General features: G+C 34.7%; 1 protein-coding gene across 4 annotated transcripts in view; it reads left to right on the forward strand.

Annotated features, from left to right (window-relative positions):
• LOC100391974 (ovostatin) overlaps positions 1-16,940 on the forward strand; it is a 118,398-nt gene that overhangs the window by 76,918 nt on the left and 24,540 nt on the right. For all 4 annotated transcript variants that reach the window (XM_035255601.3, XM_017975926.4, XM_035255602.3 and 1 more), the window contains 10 exons: positions 1,144-1,302; positions 2,209-2,439; positions 6,684-6,744; positions 7,302-7,447; positions 7,788-7,937; positions 8,946-9,116; positions 10,002-10,098; positions 13,469-13,556; positions 14,959-15,187; positions 16,743-16,869. In XM_035255601.3, coding sequence (XP_035111492.2) covers positions 1,144-1,302; positions 2,209-2,439; positions 6,684-6,744; positions 7,302-7,447; positions 7,788-7,937; positions 8,946-9,116; positions 10,002-10,098; positions 13,469-13,556; positions 14,959-15,187; positions 16,743-16,869 — 1,459 coding nt within the window. The remainder of the gene's footprint in view (positions 1-1,143; positions 1,303-2,208; positions 2,440-6,683; positions 6,745-7,301; positions 7,448-7,787; positions 7,938-8,945; positions 9,117-10,001; positions 10,099-13,468; positions 13,557-14,958; positions 15,188-16,742; positions 16,870-16,940) is intronic.

Raw genomic sequence — 16,940 nt, forward strand, 5'->3', positions numbered from 1 at the left:
GTGTGATCATAAAGGCATGGTGTCATGTGTCTGTGGCCTGTGGATTGCTGAGACAGGTTGAATTTTTCTTACAAGATCAAGGCTTGAGATGAAATAAATTTAAAAGCTGTGTAGATGTTGCAAATGAGGCACCAGTCTGCAGATGCTGAGCAAGAAAAAAGGATTGCGTTTGCTTGGGCCAGCAGGAAAATGATAAGTGACAGAAATAGCATGAAAGGCTCCAAAGCAGAAGTTGTTTTGCAGAAACTGACTGAGCTAAAAAAAGAGTATGTCTTATACAGTTTTTTTTTTTCTGGTTATTGTGGCCTTAGATGTTGTTAAGAAGGTTGCCTTTAAAGGCTTCAAACTGGCATAGATAAGGATGCAGGCATTGTATCTACTACAAATATTACAATTTCATAAGGGACTTTTTAAAGCAATCATTGCCTGTACTAGTAAGACAATGAGAAAGAGATTTCTAGTGAGTAACCATGACTTATCAGAGCAGTCACTACAATGTTTTAGGGAGGATAGGGCTAAATTTTGCATTTTAGAAAATTTGGTTTGATGCCGGTATAGAGAAAGAGTAAGAAAAGCAGTACAGGAGAGAGAGACTGGATAGAAAAAACAGACGTATGACATATAAAAGATAAGAAATCTACATAAGGAATAGCAATGGGAATGAATATGATCAGTTGGAAACAGAAAATGTTAAAAAGATACAATTGAAAATACTTTATCAACAATTGAAATTATAGGAAAATAAAAATAAAAAGTCTGGGATACCTCTAGATATTTGACATCAGTGACTGAGTGGTTGTGCTATTCATGAGATGAATAAGAGAAAGAGAAAAAAGGGGCAATTGGGCACAGTAATAAATCATTCCAATTTGAGGGTTTCTGTAGCATTTTTATTCTAAAAAATATTCAGGATAATTATACGGGCATGAGTTTTCAGAGACCTTTGTGGGTAGGAGAGTTTCGGCTCATTAGTATATGAGTGGTACATGTCATACACTCAGCAGGGATAGATGAAACTGCCCAGGAAGTGCATCCGTACCAAGGAGAGGGGAGTGCCCATGGTAGAATCTTGGCAAATGCCATCAAAATGGATTCCCAAATTTACTAAATGCTTCAGAAATGTATTTTCTTCCTCATGTGCAGATTAAATTGCTTAATCCAGACAACTCTCCAATCCCCAATGAAGTTGTCCAGTTGCATCTGAAGGACAAAATTGTGGGCAACTACACCACAGATGTAAATGGCATTGCCCAATTTTTCTTGGACACATCTACGTTTACATACCCAAATATCACTTTGAAAGTAAGTTAAACCAAAGGCAAGTAAAACAAAAACAAACAAGCAAACAGAAAACTGAACGGGCTAGCTAAGGTTTAGGTCTATACGAAACTATATTTATGGAAAAGAAATGAAAAGATACATCTTGGTGTGAATCTCCAATACCGAAAAATGGTTAAATATTAAGAAAATAGGCCCTATGAAAGGTAGATTAAAAATTATTTTGTGAATCACTGGAAAAGACAGAAGGATAGCATAAAGTGTATAAAGGACAATTAGCTGAAAATAAGCAATGCTTCACTTTTATTATGGAAATAGACAGATAATTGCATTTTTATAGAAGGAAATATATGAGAAGCCTTGTAATCTATTACCTTGGAATAATGTAAAGAATTTCTCTGGATATATACAAGAGAGACGGAAACTACTATCTGTAATAATTAAATATCAATCCTTCCTAGATATTTTTAAAGGACTCTTTAGACTTTTTATGTTGATAATGATAAATTACCATGATTAGAATAAACACCTTGTTGGTATTTCATAAAAATCTGTCCATCTTTCAGCAAAATTTCCTATTTTGTTATCAGAAGCAAAGTAAACTTTTGCACTCACAGGTTCTTCATGTTATAGTGAGGGAGATATAGCAATCTACAAGCTGGCAAGAGTATAATTATAGTAATGAATACAGTAAAATATTTAATGTAATATTATTGAACTAGGACTTGAATAGACTAAATTGTAAAAACCATAGTGGTTGCTCTAGAATATAACTAGAAAATGGAGAATTGGGTTAGACCTAATGTAGAATGGCTATAAACTTTTCTCGTAGAGATAAAGCAGGATGACAATAAGCCATCTTTTCAAATATTCTTCCACTCATCCTTTCTGTTTATTCTAAAATTCCTGTAAATTTGATTTTTTGTCTAGGCAGCCTACAAGGCTAATGAAAATTGCCAGGCTCGTGGCTGGGTGTTGCCTCAATACCCGCAACCCGAGTACTTTGTATACCGATTTTACTCCAAGACTAATAGCTTCATAAAGATTGTCCAAGAGATGGAAGAACTGAGATGCCACCAGCAGAAGAGGGTGCTAGTGCACTACCTTCTCAATATGGAAGACTTGGAAGACAAAACCTACACGGCAAACTTCAATTATTTGGTATGAACTGAAAATATTCTTCCACAACCAAAATTGTTTCTTTTCTTTAAAACTTCTTTGAACCTAATGACGTCCTTTTACCTATAGGCCACAAGGAAGCTCAAAGTAAACATAAATGATAAAACTTATATAACTGATTTCTACTTTTAAGTAAGGAGGAAAAAGGCCATGCCACCATAGCCCATATAACCCTCTGTCATTCTCAGGCCCTTTCTTCAGAGTTACCCATTTCTATTTAGACATAGCTGGGATCAAATCATAGTTCTGATACTTACTACTAGCTTTGTGCTACTTTTTGAAAGCCATTTAAATCTCTCGAGAATCTTAATTTTTTTGTAAGATAATGTCTAATCACAGGATTGTTAAGATAATTATTTAATAATACACATAAAGCCCTTTGCCCAACTTCTGGCACACAAAAGATATTAAGTGTTAATTTTTATTATATTAGATTGGTATTATGAATTATTTTACATTGTCTAAATGGATGCATGGTACTTCATTGATATAAAATTAATGAAAAATAAATTAATTCAATCAGCCAACACTTATTGAATGTTTTTTCATGTTCCAGGAACTGTATTAATAATTGTAACAATAGAAGAAATAGAAAAAGTATAACTGGGGACACAACATAAATTATAATGACATAAACATAACAAATGAAACATGTATGGCTACTAAAGTGTTACAGAAAAATGAATGATTAACTCTAGCTAGAGTTTAGGACAGTGATTATCAAAGTATATTTCCTAGAGTAGCTGTGTCAGCATTGCCTGGGAATAAGTTAGAAATTCTGGAAATAAGTTAGAAATCTTGTCTTAACAAGTCCTTCAGGTGATTCTGAAGCAAATGAAAATTTGAGAACCACTAGTTTAGGAAAAAAATATATGTCTATATATTTACACTTATATGTATATACATATTTTTAAGGAAAAAGACGTATAGGAAAAAATACATAAAGAGAATATGCCTAAATAGGGTTTTGTAGGATGAATAGGAGTTTTCTGGATTGTTAGAGGATATGAGAAATACATTTAAGCTTATTTTAGAAAATAACATATGAGGTCCAAGATGTCTGAAGTGTATTATTCTGAGAACTAAAGGTGTTTGAGTATATCTACATGAAGAGTGAAAGTAGTACCACATGATTTCTCACATTTTTCAAACTTAGAATTCTGGAATAATCTTTTGATACTTCTTTTTTCACACTACTGCATCATCAATTTCTATCACTTTTTCATTATATTATCTCTCACACTTTTTCTTTCCTTCATCATTTCTACAAATATTAAAATATTTCGGCCGGGCGCGGTGGCTCAAGCCTGTAATCCCAGCACTTTGGGAGGCCGAGGCAGGTGGATCACGAGGTCAGGAGATCGAGACCATCCTGGTCAACATGGTGAAACCCCGTCTCTACTAAAAGTACAAAAAAATTAGCTGGACATGGTGGCGCGTGCCTGTAATCCCAGCTACTCAGGAGGCTGAGGCAGGAGACTTGCCTGAACCCAGGAAGCGGAGGTTGCCGTGAGCTGAGATCGCGCCATTGCACTCCAGCCTGGGTAACAAGCGCGAAACTCCATCTCAAAAAAAAAAAAAAAAAAAAAAATTTCAGACTAGCGAGGTATGGACACCAAACCATCAGAAAAAGTATGAGCCATAATTCCACTGAAGCTCTTAGCTAAGCCAAGCATGGCTCATTTAGACTGGGGCAGAGAGGTGCAGGTGAGAGGGGTTGGTTGTGGAGGAGAGGTTCCAGGGAAGCAGGGAGGGGACTCTGAGGAGCTCCGGGAAGTGTCTCTTTCTTTACCAATCGGTACAGAAATTCTTCAACATGTCAACAATAATATTGCCATACCAAGCATCCTTGGGGTGAAAAGCTGAACCTCTTAACTAGTTTTTATAAAGACACTCCCGCATGCCCTTGACTTTTGCCTTCCTCTTTTCTGGCCATGCCTCTGCTCATCTTTTTTTTTTTTTTTTTAATTGTACTTTAGGTTCTGGGGTACATGCGCAGATCATGCAGGGTTGTTACATAGGTACATACATGGCAAGGTAGTTTGCTGCCTTCATCCCCCCATCACCAATATCTGGCATTTCTCCCCATGTTATCCCTCCCCAACCCCCCATCCCCTGCTGTCCCTTCCCTAGCCCCCCCACAACAGATCCCAGTGTGTAATGCGTCCCTCCCTGTGTCCATGTGTTCTCATTGTTCAACACCTGCCTATGAGTGAAAACATGTGGTGTTTGATTTTCTGTTCTTGTATCAGTTTGCTGAGAATGATGGTTCATCTTAATATCCAATACCTCCCAATCCAGAGCTGAGCCATTTTGCAGGTCTGTGGTGTGAGTCGATTTATTTGTCATCAGCTTCCCTCTTGAAATAGCTTATATTTGCCCCCCATTCTGATCTGATAAGGCTTTTACAATTACTTTGTCTCATTTCCATTTTAAATGAGTCTCCTAATATAATTAAAGACTTTTTCTTCCTCTCTTTCTCCTCCCTCCTTCCCTCCTTTTCTTCTTTCTTTATTCTGGCAATCTAGAGTGCTTTTTTCGAAAGCAATTAGGATTATTTCACTCCTCTAATTTAAATACAGTTAATGACTGCCTATTTCTATTAAAACAAATACCAGATTCCTTTCCTTTGCCTGCAAGACGTTATCTGTTCTGCAACTGTGCAGCTCGCCAGCTTCATTTTGCATCATTCTACACTTGCGCCTTCTTTATTGTAGATGCAAAGGGCTTTCATTTTCTTGAATAAGCCATGTGCTTTTCTGGCTCAGAAGCCTCCCACAGGCTTTTTCTTCTGCCCATAACTACCTTCGTTCCCTTTTGCTACCACAACTCCCAAGACCTGCCTGCACCTTGTTTTCCTAGCTGATTCCTTCTCAGCATTCACCTCTTGGCTTAAATGAAACTTTCTAATCTCCTAGACAATTCAAGTCTTCTCTTATGTATTCTTTCACAATAGGCTGAGTGGACTTTCTGCCTAGCAGGGTGTACATCACAGAGAGAACCCTCAACATAATATTTTAGAATGAATGGATGGAGGCTGAATTAATTTGATTCTCAGGCTTTTAAGAATTAATTTGATACTCAGGTCTTTAAGCTTTTTTTTTTTTTTTTTTTTTAAGACGGGTTTCACTGTGTTGGTCAGGCTGGTCTTGAATTCCCAACCTCATATGATCTGCCTGCCTTGGCCTCCAAAGTGCTTGGATTACAGGCATGAGCCACCACGCCTGGCCTAAGCTTTTTTTAAATTGGGTGACCTGACAAATATCAGTACCTCTGTGTGCCTCTTCAGTTTACTTGTCTGTTACGAGAGCTGTCTTTCTCTTGTGAGAAGTCAAAGTTAGTATAGCCAACAGAACTCAGATCTTTAAGGCTCATTAAACATTGAGCTTTATACCTTTTTGCAAATGTTCTAGTTCCAAAAACAATATCTTCCTGCTAGTTGAGGCTCAGTTCTTTTTTATGAACTAATAACCCGAACTTGGCACTTCAGAGATTTAAAGCAATTTTAATATTCAATGAAATATTAAACAGAGTAGGAGTATGAGCTCCAGAAACTTCAAGCTGCAAGATCTTATGCAAGCTTTAAATTTTCTGCAAGTCTCAGCATCTTTTAAAATAATATTCTAAAATTTTAATTTAAAATTCAAGGAGTTTTTACCAGATTTCAAATCTCCAGCCTTTGTTTGCACTTTAGAGATCATAATAGAAGTCTGCTGATGTAAATCTGCACAAGGTTGCTGATAAAGGTGATGTGAGAGAAGCATTTTTCTGGAGTACCCCCTGCTTGCTACTTTATTTTCTTTAATTTTGGGTGGAGATACATGAACAGGCCTTCTTACACCTTGCTTATCAAACACACCTTTCAGAAAACCGTTCAGTGCTGGGACCCTCCTAATTCTTTGTGTAACTTTGTTTCACTAAAGTAAATACATTTAGATGTAATTCAGCATTTACCAATATAAATAAAAAGTTGTTTATTGGTCTTAGAAAACTGTTTTGGAATGTGGAACATTAAATTGCTTTATAGCAAGTTTATCTATGATTCCTAAATTATCTTGAATATAGTTATTAGAGTCATATGTTTGTTTACTGTACCCTGAGTTTACTAGTAAACATGTCAATAGTATTGTTCAGACAAGAAAAAGGAGGTAAATCACATTAGTTATAATTAAACGAAATTTAGTTTCTGTTCTCTAAACTTTATCATTATATTTTCATTTTCCTAGATGATTTCAAAAGGTGTAATCATTCTTCATGGGCAACAGATAATTGAGATCAATGATAATGGTGAGGCCTCCAATTTTATCATATAATTTAATAAAAACAGAATGCTTTAATTGGGATATATTTTATATTTTTCTTTAAAAGTCGCTATCCTCCCATTTTAGGACCATTTTACTGCCCCCCAGACTGCCCTTGGGGAACATGTAAAGACATGTGACTAGGCACAATGCCAAATGAAAAAAATAATTAATTAATATTGTGTTAATTATATTCCAAACACTACTATAATGGAGAAGGGTCATTGGTTCTTCCTTTCCCTTCCAAGAAAGACAGGTAAGTATTTTTGTATTCCAAAGAGAAGGGATTTTTTTTTTAAAAGAAACAAATTTAGACTGAAGTTTGAGGTATTAAGAAATGTTCAACTGTCTATTTCTTTCATAATTTATGGAATAGGTTATGAACTCCTCCTAGAAATGCTTTACAAATTAAACTTGGTGGGTCGGAGCAGTCTCTTTCATTGGCTGGGTGGGATGGCTAGAAATTCAGTGGCAAGTTTCTGCAAGATGACGGTTAACTATCTCATCAAAGCACTTTTTCACTTTGAAATTTTCTTTTCACAGGAAAGAAGGGCATATTTTCCATTTCTATAGATGTTAGCCCTGAGTTAGCACCCTCAGTAGGTCTGCTTGTCTATAGCTTGCATCCTGGAGGAGAAATGGTCATGGACAGTGCCCAATTCCAAATTGAGAAATGCTTCAAAAATCAGGTGGGAGACAAAAATGATTCTTTTTCAATTTTTGGGAAAACTAAGGAGAACTTAGGGAGTGTTGGGTTTAAACTCCCAATTTTTCATAGAATTGCAAAATGAAAAATAAAGGAAAGCTATCATGGAAAAGTTAATATGTTGGATGATTGAAGAGTAGCAGAATTATAGCATTCACCTTGGATGTTGTTCCTGTTTTACTAAATTATGGATATTATTAGGTGGGCATATCACAGAAAGCCCTTCTAACTTAATGCGTGTTTTTAAAAAGTTAAGAGTAGTCTAAAAGGTGACTCTTTTCATACAGCTTGCCATCTTTTTGCCCTTTTATTTTCACTTTCAGGTTAACTTAAATTTTTCTAAAGAAAAAAGTTTACCAGGATCCAGTATCGATCTTCAAGTCTCGGCTGCTTCAAACTCTGTCTGTGCTCTATGGGCTGTAGACCAGAGTGTGTTGCTGCTAAGGAATTACGGTCAGCCATCCGCACAAAGTGTGAGTGATAAAAGCCACCTTGGTTTACAACTAGCGGTATAGCTTTATGTCTTTATTTTTGGATAAAAACAGGATACCTTAAATAAACTAGAAAAGAAAGAAATTGGCCAGAGTTCCAGGCATAAAAATATTTTAGGTTAGAAATCATGGAAAAGGACTCTGCTCCGATTATACTAATTCTCCAATAGAAAAAGTGATAACACTTTTAAAAATAAGTAACAGTTGCTAAATGTCTACTGTTTGACACTTACTCTAGTGAATATTCCCATATCTATTATTTAATTTTAATCATACTAACAACCCTATGGAACTAATGCAGTATTCCCATTTTGACTAATGTCTACTCTTAGGCTTAGGGAGATTTAGTAAATTAACCGAGAGCATTGTCTAACAATGTCCTTGAATGAGTCCGCAAAGAATATTGAGCAGTGCCTTTATCTGGACTGTATTAAAATCCAGTTGAATTTCCTGTATATTTTGTTAGCTTTAATGTGACTTAGCTGGCAATTATTTAACTGATTAAATAGTATTTCAAAGTTTTTATAGATCTAAGATTCTATACTTTCTCAAAATATGTTTATTTGGTATAGGTATTATGACAGTTTTACACAGGATATTCACAGGATTATATAGGTTATTTATACACTGCTTGTGTGGAGAAATGAATTGTTTTCTATAAAAATTATGGTTGGGGCGGGCACGATGGCTCACTCCTATAATCCCAGCACTTTGGGAGGCTGAGGCGGTTGGGTCACAAGGTCAGGAGATGGAGACTGTCCTGGCTAACATGGTGAAACCCCATCTCTACACAAATACAAAACAATAGCCTGTCATGGTGTCACGCACCTCTAGTCCCAGCTACTTGAGAGGCTGAGGCAGGAGAATTGCTTGAACCAGGGAGGTGAAGGTTGCAGTGAGCTGAGATCGTGCCACTGCACTGCAGCCTGGGCAATAGAGTGAGGATCCATCTAAAAAAAAAAATACAGTTGATTCTCTTCTACCATCTAGGTGTATAATAAACTATATTCCAGGGAACTACATGGCTATTATTTCAAAGGACTTAACTTAGAAGATGGCCTTAAAGCGCCGTGTCTTAAAGACGAACATGTCCTTTACAATGGAATTTATTACACACCTGCGTGGGCGGACTTTGGAAAAGACGCCTATGACCTTGTGAAGGTAAGACAACTATGTCTTAAAATGGTGAATATATGTGACAATACATAAATAAATAGAAATATTCATGGTGTGGGTTTTTAATCTAAGAATTCTTAGAGTACTAATTTATTATAGTACTTATTTAGAGTACTAATTATTACTAATATCTGATAAATAATATCTCAAAGAATATTGTATTACCAAAAACCTAATAAATTTCTTATAGTTATATAATACAGTTATAATAAAGTTTTTATTTTATATAGTTATAATAAACTATTATAAAGTTATATATTTTTTAAAATTATAGTAATATACTTTAAGTTATTATAAAGTTATGTGATTATAGTAGTTATAATAAGGTTATTATAACTATTATAAAGCTATAATCATATTTAAAATAACTAATAATATTATCATATTAGGAAAAGAAGTAATACATGAGGCAATTATGAGTTTTCCTGACACAGTATTATATACATAATGTACTGGTGTCTAATATAAATCCCCACTTTGCTCCTACATCTACTCTCAAATTTAATTTCTACTACTTTAAAGTATTCTACTATATTTAAAGTGTTTATAAGTGAGATACTATCCCTAGTTCAACAAAAATGCCAAATTCAAAGTAGTGAAAGTATAGTGGGATATGAGATATCTATTTTTTCCTTCCTTATTTAAAGGTTTTAATCAACTGCTTTTAATTAGGAAAATAGAGCAAAAACCATTAGAATTAGAGAAACTAAGGAACTCAAAGACATGAAATTTAGGAAATGTCATACATATATGACAATTAGAGATGGAGAAATAAATAAGTGAAAATTGATAATATGCATAAAAGAAAAAATCGGTCCAAACTGTTTGTCTATATTGTTAAGTGATCTATGCTTGATTTTATCTTGAAAGGCAATGGGATTAAAGGTTTTTACCAACTCTCACCTCCGAAAGCCAGTATTGTGCAAGGATTCCAACCATCCTGACTATGCTGATCACGTTTCCTTAGGTAAGTGGCAGTATAATATGAAGGGCAGGTGGCAGGTTATGATCTCTTAATGCTTTTAAACCAATTTGGAAAAGAGGGGAGGTAATTATTTTCTTTTGCTTCATCTTTTAGTTCATTTAATGTGTCTGTCATATCAGATGTTAGAAATACAGTGAGACTAATGCAGGTAATACTCATGAAGTTTACACTGAATTTGGGATGCAGACAATATACCAATGACTGCATATTGTCATTTGTATATTTCTTGTGTTGCTATAAAGAAATACCTGAGGCTGGGTAATTTGTAAAGAAAATAGGAGCAGGTGCAGTAGTTCATGCTGGTAATCCCAGGACTTTGGGAGGCTGAGGCAGGCAGATCACCTCAGGTCAGGAGTTTGACACCAGCCTGGCTAACATGGTGAAACCCCATGTCTATTAAAAATGCAAAAAGTTAGCCTGATGTGGTGGCACCCACCTGTAATCCAAGATACTGGGGAGGCTGAGGCAGGAGAATCACTTGAACCGAGGAGGCAGAGGTTGCAGTGAGCCAAGATCGTGCCATTGCACTCCAGACTGGGCAACAAGAGGAAACTCCATTTCAAAAAAAAAGAAAGAAAGAAAAAAGAAAAGAAAAAGAAAATAATTGAATTGGCTCACAGTTCTGCAGGCTGTATAAGCAACATGGTGCTGGCATCTGCTCAGTTTCTGGGGAGGCCTCAGAAAATTTAGTCATGAAGGATGAGGGGAAGCAAGTGTCTCACATGGCCAGTATGGGAGCAAGAAGAGGAGAGGTGTCACACACTTTTAAACAATCAGATCTCACAAGTCACTCACTATTACATGAAGAGCACCAAGTGATGAAGGATCCGCCCCCATGACCCAAACACTTCCTGTTAGGCCCACCTCCAACACTGGGAATTACATTTCAACATGAGATTTGAGGGAATAAATATTCAAACTATATCAATGACATAATTTCAGATGGTAATAAGTGCTCCAATATTTAATCTTTACTGAATTGTCACTACATGCCAAGCAATGTTCTAAGCATTGTACAAGTGTTAACCCATTTATTCTTCACAGTCTATAGATTAGAAGCTATTATCTGCAATTTATCAATAAGAAAAATGGAGCTTAGGCAGGTTAAGTAACTTATCCAATGTAACAGATGCTAAATAACAGAGATGAGATTATAATCCAGGCTTTCTGATCCCAAAGTCTATGTTTCTCTCTCATGAGATACTACCTCTCAAAGAACTACTGTGAAGAAAATAAAACAAGATAAAGGAAAAGAGCAGAACATCAGGATGCTATTTTAAATAAGATAGAGAAAACCTGTATGACGAGGTGACCTTCAATCAGAAACTGATTAAAGACTGTTCAAGAAAGCCTGGTAATATTTAAAAATAGGCAAAAAATATAAAGATATGATATAAAGAAGGGGAACCAAATAGATAAGAACTGTATGGAGAAATATTTAACTTCACTAATAATCAGAAAAAATTTAAATGAACATCAAGAAACCAGTTAACACATATGCCAATGATGAAAAGAAAGAAAAATCAAATGGTAATTGTTATTCAAGCAAGGCAAATGGGAGCACTATGTGTACTACTAATGGGATTATAAGGTGGTACAGACATTGTGTGGGGTCTCATAGCATTTATTAGGCATATACCTTTTAACACAGCAATTAAACTTCTTGGCATAAACACTAAGGCCTACAACTCAAGTATACTAGGACATGCACACTGTGTAATATTTGGTGCATTGCTGGTTGTGCTAGCATGTAAGGAAGATCAGCTAGGTGACTATGACTAAAAGATGGATAAAGTAATATGTGGTGAATACAGGCTATGGAATATTGGGAAGTACTAAGAAATAACGTAAGTAAATTTTGACAATGAAGTTTTAAGTGGGAAAAGTAAGAAACATAGTAATGGCTAAATTATAAGATCATTTATATGAGTTTAAAAGAAACTCAATAAGCAAAATTACATATTGATGAAAAACGCATACAGATCCAGGATAAATACAAAATACATTTGAGTGCTAGAAAATGAAGAGGAGGAATGCCTCAGGAAGAGGGGAGAAGATAATATTTAAATATTTATAAATTATAGGTATTATATATTTATACATAAAATATTATAATATATTTTGTATACTATGATATATATTTTAAATATATTATATGTAATATGTATAATATACATATGTTTGTTTATTCATAAATATAAAGTTGGGTGAAAATTAGGAAAAAGAAATCAACACAGATTGTATACAACACAGTCTGTATACAAGGTTATTCCTAAAACCAGCAAATAACTAATAGCTCTAGCTAGCACTGATTTGCAGTAATCCTGAGCAAGTCCAATAGGCCAATATTAAGTGCTAAAACTGTGCAACCCAAATTGTGATAGAGACCAGAAATATACCATTATATTTCTACACATGATGGGGTCTGGAACTGTGGAATAGCTGCAGGCCCACAGCCAAATCTGGGAATAAAGAATCATAAGGCCGTTGCAATTTAAAGTTTACCTGTGCAATCTCCTACTCAATAAGTTCTCACAGTGAAGCCTTATAGACCTCTAAGCAAGATTTATACTTTTAAAGACTATGAAAGGTGGTACACAAACAGTAACCCAAGGAATTTACATTGGAGCTAAATGGGCAACTGAGTAATAAGAAAAATAAATTAAAATGAGCATTATATTATTAAGATATTAAGATGAAGTGGGAATTGGTGGTAGAGGTCAAGGGAAAGTTGATTTTATTTTTAATCTTTTAATTATTGTATAGGATAGTGTATTTTCATATTACTTGTATAATGTATTTTTAGGTACAATATGACAAAATATCTCAGATTATTTCAGGGATGAATAATTTATAATATCTTAATTTTTAATAAACATTTGTGAAATATTCATGTATTCACCAAACATAAGACATCTAAATGGACTTCTAAAGCTTTTTCAAAGATCATTATGAAGATTGAATGAGTTTATATATTAAAAAACATTTTCAATCATGACTGAGAAATAGCAATAATTCAATAAATGATGCCTACTATTATTAAATCTTGCCCTCAAAACATAACTTCATTTGTTAAGAAGTTAAATTTGACTTTTAGATATGAAATAGCTAATTATTTTTTATTTTGCTTTGCATTCCTCCAGATAAAATTTCACTTTTTTATTTTTAAAGTTTTATTATATTTTTAATTAATAGATAATAACTGTATATATTTATAAGGTATAATGTGATGTTTTAATACATTTATGTATTGTGAAATGATCACATCATGCTAATTAGCATTTCCATTAGTGTAAATATTTATTTTCTGTGATGATAACATTCTTATAGCTATTTCTTTATATTTGTATAGAGGATTCAAAGATTGGGAAGGAATTTTATGGTGAAACCCTGAGAATATCATTTCCTGAAACTTGGGTTTGGAATCTTATTACAACTGAGTGAGTATTTTTAACTGCATTTTTTTGTCATTTAATTTTTTTTTATCTGAGTAAAAGATAATAGTTGTATTTGCCAGCCTTATGAAAATAAATGTGCCCAAAAGACTGAAAACTAAGAGTGTGTCAAAAGTTCCACAGGACCCATGATAGGATTGTAACTTCTTTTTTTTATCCTTTCACTTTCTCTTTTTATTTTTTCCTTCTTTTTCTTATTTTTGTCACTTCTTTATTATTATTATTATTTTGAGACAGAGTCTCAGTCTGTTGCCCAGGCTGGAGTGCAGTGACACAATCTCGGCTAACTGCAACCTTTGCCTCCCTGGTTCAAGTGATTCTCTTGCCTCTGCCTCCTGAGTAGCTGGGACTACAGGCACATGACACCAATGCCCAGCTAACTTTTGTGTATTTAGTAGAGAGGGGTTTTACCATATTGGCCAGGCTGGTCTTGAACTCCTGACCTTATATCCCTTATGTTTTATAAAAACTTGGATGTTCTTGGAAGAAATGTTGTACGGGAGACTCAAAACAGACTGATATTTGTTATTGTTGTATGACACGATGAACATAATACTCAACAAACACATATGGAGGTAAGGGAGAAAGAAAGGGGAGAAAAGAAAATCTAAAAGAGGAAGAAAAAGGAAACAATGAAGAGGAGGAAGAACAGGAGAAAAGGAGGTTGGAAAAAAGTAATTTCTAAGTAGGTGCCATAAAAATTTCAAGTAAAGGCTAACGTGCACACTCTAAACTTAAAAACTGTATTATATGGCTCATGTTTCTATACTTATCAGTAAAGTTAAATAAATGTGATAATTACTTACAAGTCAACTAAAGTAAAACAAATTGCTAATTTAGGTATTCTGAGTACATTAACTGAGTCATTTGTTTATGTCTCCCGCTCACTCAAACATTGCCAAATATTTTGGTGTTAAAGACCACTCACAGTGTCTACTGATAATGAAAGACAGAAATACACAGAGATGAAAGTATCTTTCTCAGTGTTTTATAAGAAAGTAAAAGATTAATGCCTATGTCAAGTATTTAAACAGTTTATAATTTTTCAGGTATTATAAGAAAAGACATAATATCATAAAATTTAAAACAGAATTAAAAGATGAGATCTCAAAATGAAGAAACAGTAGAGTCAAAGATGACTCAAAGGGAAGGAAAGCTAACACACTGGACACAAAAGCTTACAGTTTAGCTTCTTTACAGATAAGGCATGATATAGAGCTAAACAGGAAGACTGGGATAAAGAAAAGAGAACTTGATTCTTGTAGTTTAGCAAACTGTTGAACAGTCAAAGGAAGATATATAAAGGTCCAAGAAGTGACATGATCTAATTACACATGTGTGATATGGGGACAGCTTCTCTCAATCTGTGTGCTATCTCCTTTATTAGCTCCACAGGTGCAGCCAACCTTAAACTTACTGTTCCAGATACCATTACACAATGGAAAGCCAGCGGATTCTGCATGAATGACAGAGCTGGATTTGGCCTCTCACCAACTGTCTCCATGACAGCTTTTCAGCCCTTCTTTGTGGACCTCACTGTGCCCTATTCGGTGATTCGAGGAGAAGCATTTACTCTGAAGGCCAATGTCTTCAACTACCTGAACAGATGTATTCAGGTACCAGCTCTTCTTATAATAGCAAGTTCTTCCCTATGTAAATTATCTTCAAATATTGGTTGTCTGATGATCAAAACCTGATAAGAACTTGTCTTTCCTTCCTAAGTTTTTAAAAAATGTTGGTAAGCGCTGCCAACCACACTCAATGTGTGGTTTAGAAGTATAAATTCTTATATCTAGGTGGCTGGCTGAATGTAAAAGAACTTAAGACAAGCTCTGTGGTGTAAGTTAGTTTTCATTATTGTGTGTGAGGGGAGGGTCGGTGGAAATGATTGGGTGATAAGATCCCTAGAACTCTTGATTCTTCAACGTATTCAATAATTTTATGTATAAGGCCCTTTTGAAGCAGAAGAACATGTGAATAATTAAGCTGGATATTATCAAATTAGATTAGCAAATTAGATTTTAAGTATCTTTGGGATACTTAAGGATACATGACAGCTTAGGAGTTTCATAGGCCCTTGAGAGCTGGCCAATAGCTGTGTAAAAAAAAAACCAGCAATTTCACAACAGAAAACGCACAAACATTTATACCTAGGTTCGTATCTTGCTTTTTAGACTGTCTAGTTCCGTTGCTTTGAACAAGGTACTACCCTCCATCAGCCTCAGTGTATCAGGTGTAAAATGGTGTTAATAATACATATTTGGCTGGGTCCTTATGAAAATTGAATGAGGTAATGTAAATCATGAGCCTTACACAATACACTGCAAATAATAGGCATTCACGTTTGTTCCCCTTCTCTTTAACTTTTACCTAAATAACAAATTTCAACTAGATCTGTAATAATAATATGGCCTTTAATTGTTGCATTAGCTCATCTCTTTCAATTATTTTCAATATAATATGATCCACAAACCCAACCTTTTGTTGATATCCAATTATTTGGTGAACATGAGTAGAGAGTAGTAACAAAATGACACATCCAAAGTGCCAAGTAATAGACCTAATCAACATATTTTACTTTAAGTGATACAGTTTATTTTTAAAAATCAAGCAGTCCAAACTATTCAGTTTATCAGGAAGCTATTTTTTCGGAAAAAAATAAAATACATTTTTTCATATTCAGGAAAGTTTATTTTTGCTTCCTTGTTAGTAAAGTTTTTGTTTGTAAGCCTGAGTTGTGATGCATTCTTCCAGATGCTTTGTATCTGTTATTTGCTGTAGCACACACAACTGTGAGCTATAGATGACAATGACCTCAATTTACAGAAAAGAGAAAGTAAACAGGCTCCGAAGAGCTTATGATAACTTGGTCAACCCAAATTGGCCAAAACATCTGCTTATTCTGCTGTAGTTCTACAAAGTAATGCATTATTATATAAGACCGAAGTACTGGTTTTTCAAAGTAATTAGTCACTAAGTGCCAAAGTCAAACTATAACTATGAAGACTTTGAAGGTCTCCCCATGGTTTGGAAACCATTCTTTTCATAGCAGAAAATATGAATGGTAGGGAACTTCCTTTCTAACTTCTCAGACAGGCATGACTATGCTATGTTTATATATGGAAAAGATTAAATCCTTTTTCTCTCTCTTCCCTTATCTGGCCCTCACAGGTAAACACTGTACTGAGAGCATCTAGTGTTTATGAAGCCAGACTTCTCTCAACTGAGCATGAAAATATTTGTATATGTGGCAGTGAGAAAAAATCCTTTACTTGGCTGGTTACCCCCCAAATACTGGGTAAGATTTGCAGTTATTATATGTTTTTACAGCCTTTTGTAAATCCCCCTAAGAGCTCATGTCGGACTATT

Source organism: Callithrix jacchus, chromosome 9 (assembly GCF_049354715.1).
Source record: "Callithrix jacchus isolate 240 chromosome 9, calJac240_pri, whole genome shotgun sequence".
NCBI classification, from domain to species: domain Eukaryota; kingdom Metazoa; phylum Chordata; class Mammalia; order Primates; family Cebidae; genus Callithrix; species Callithrix jacchus.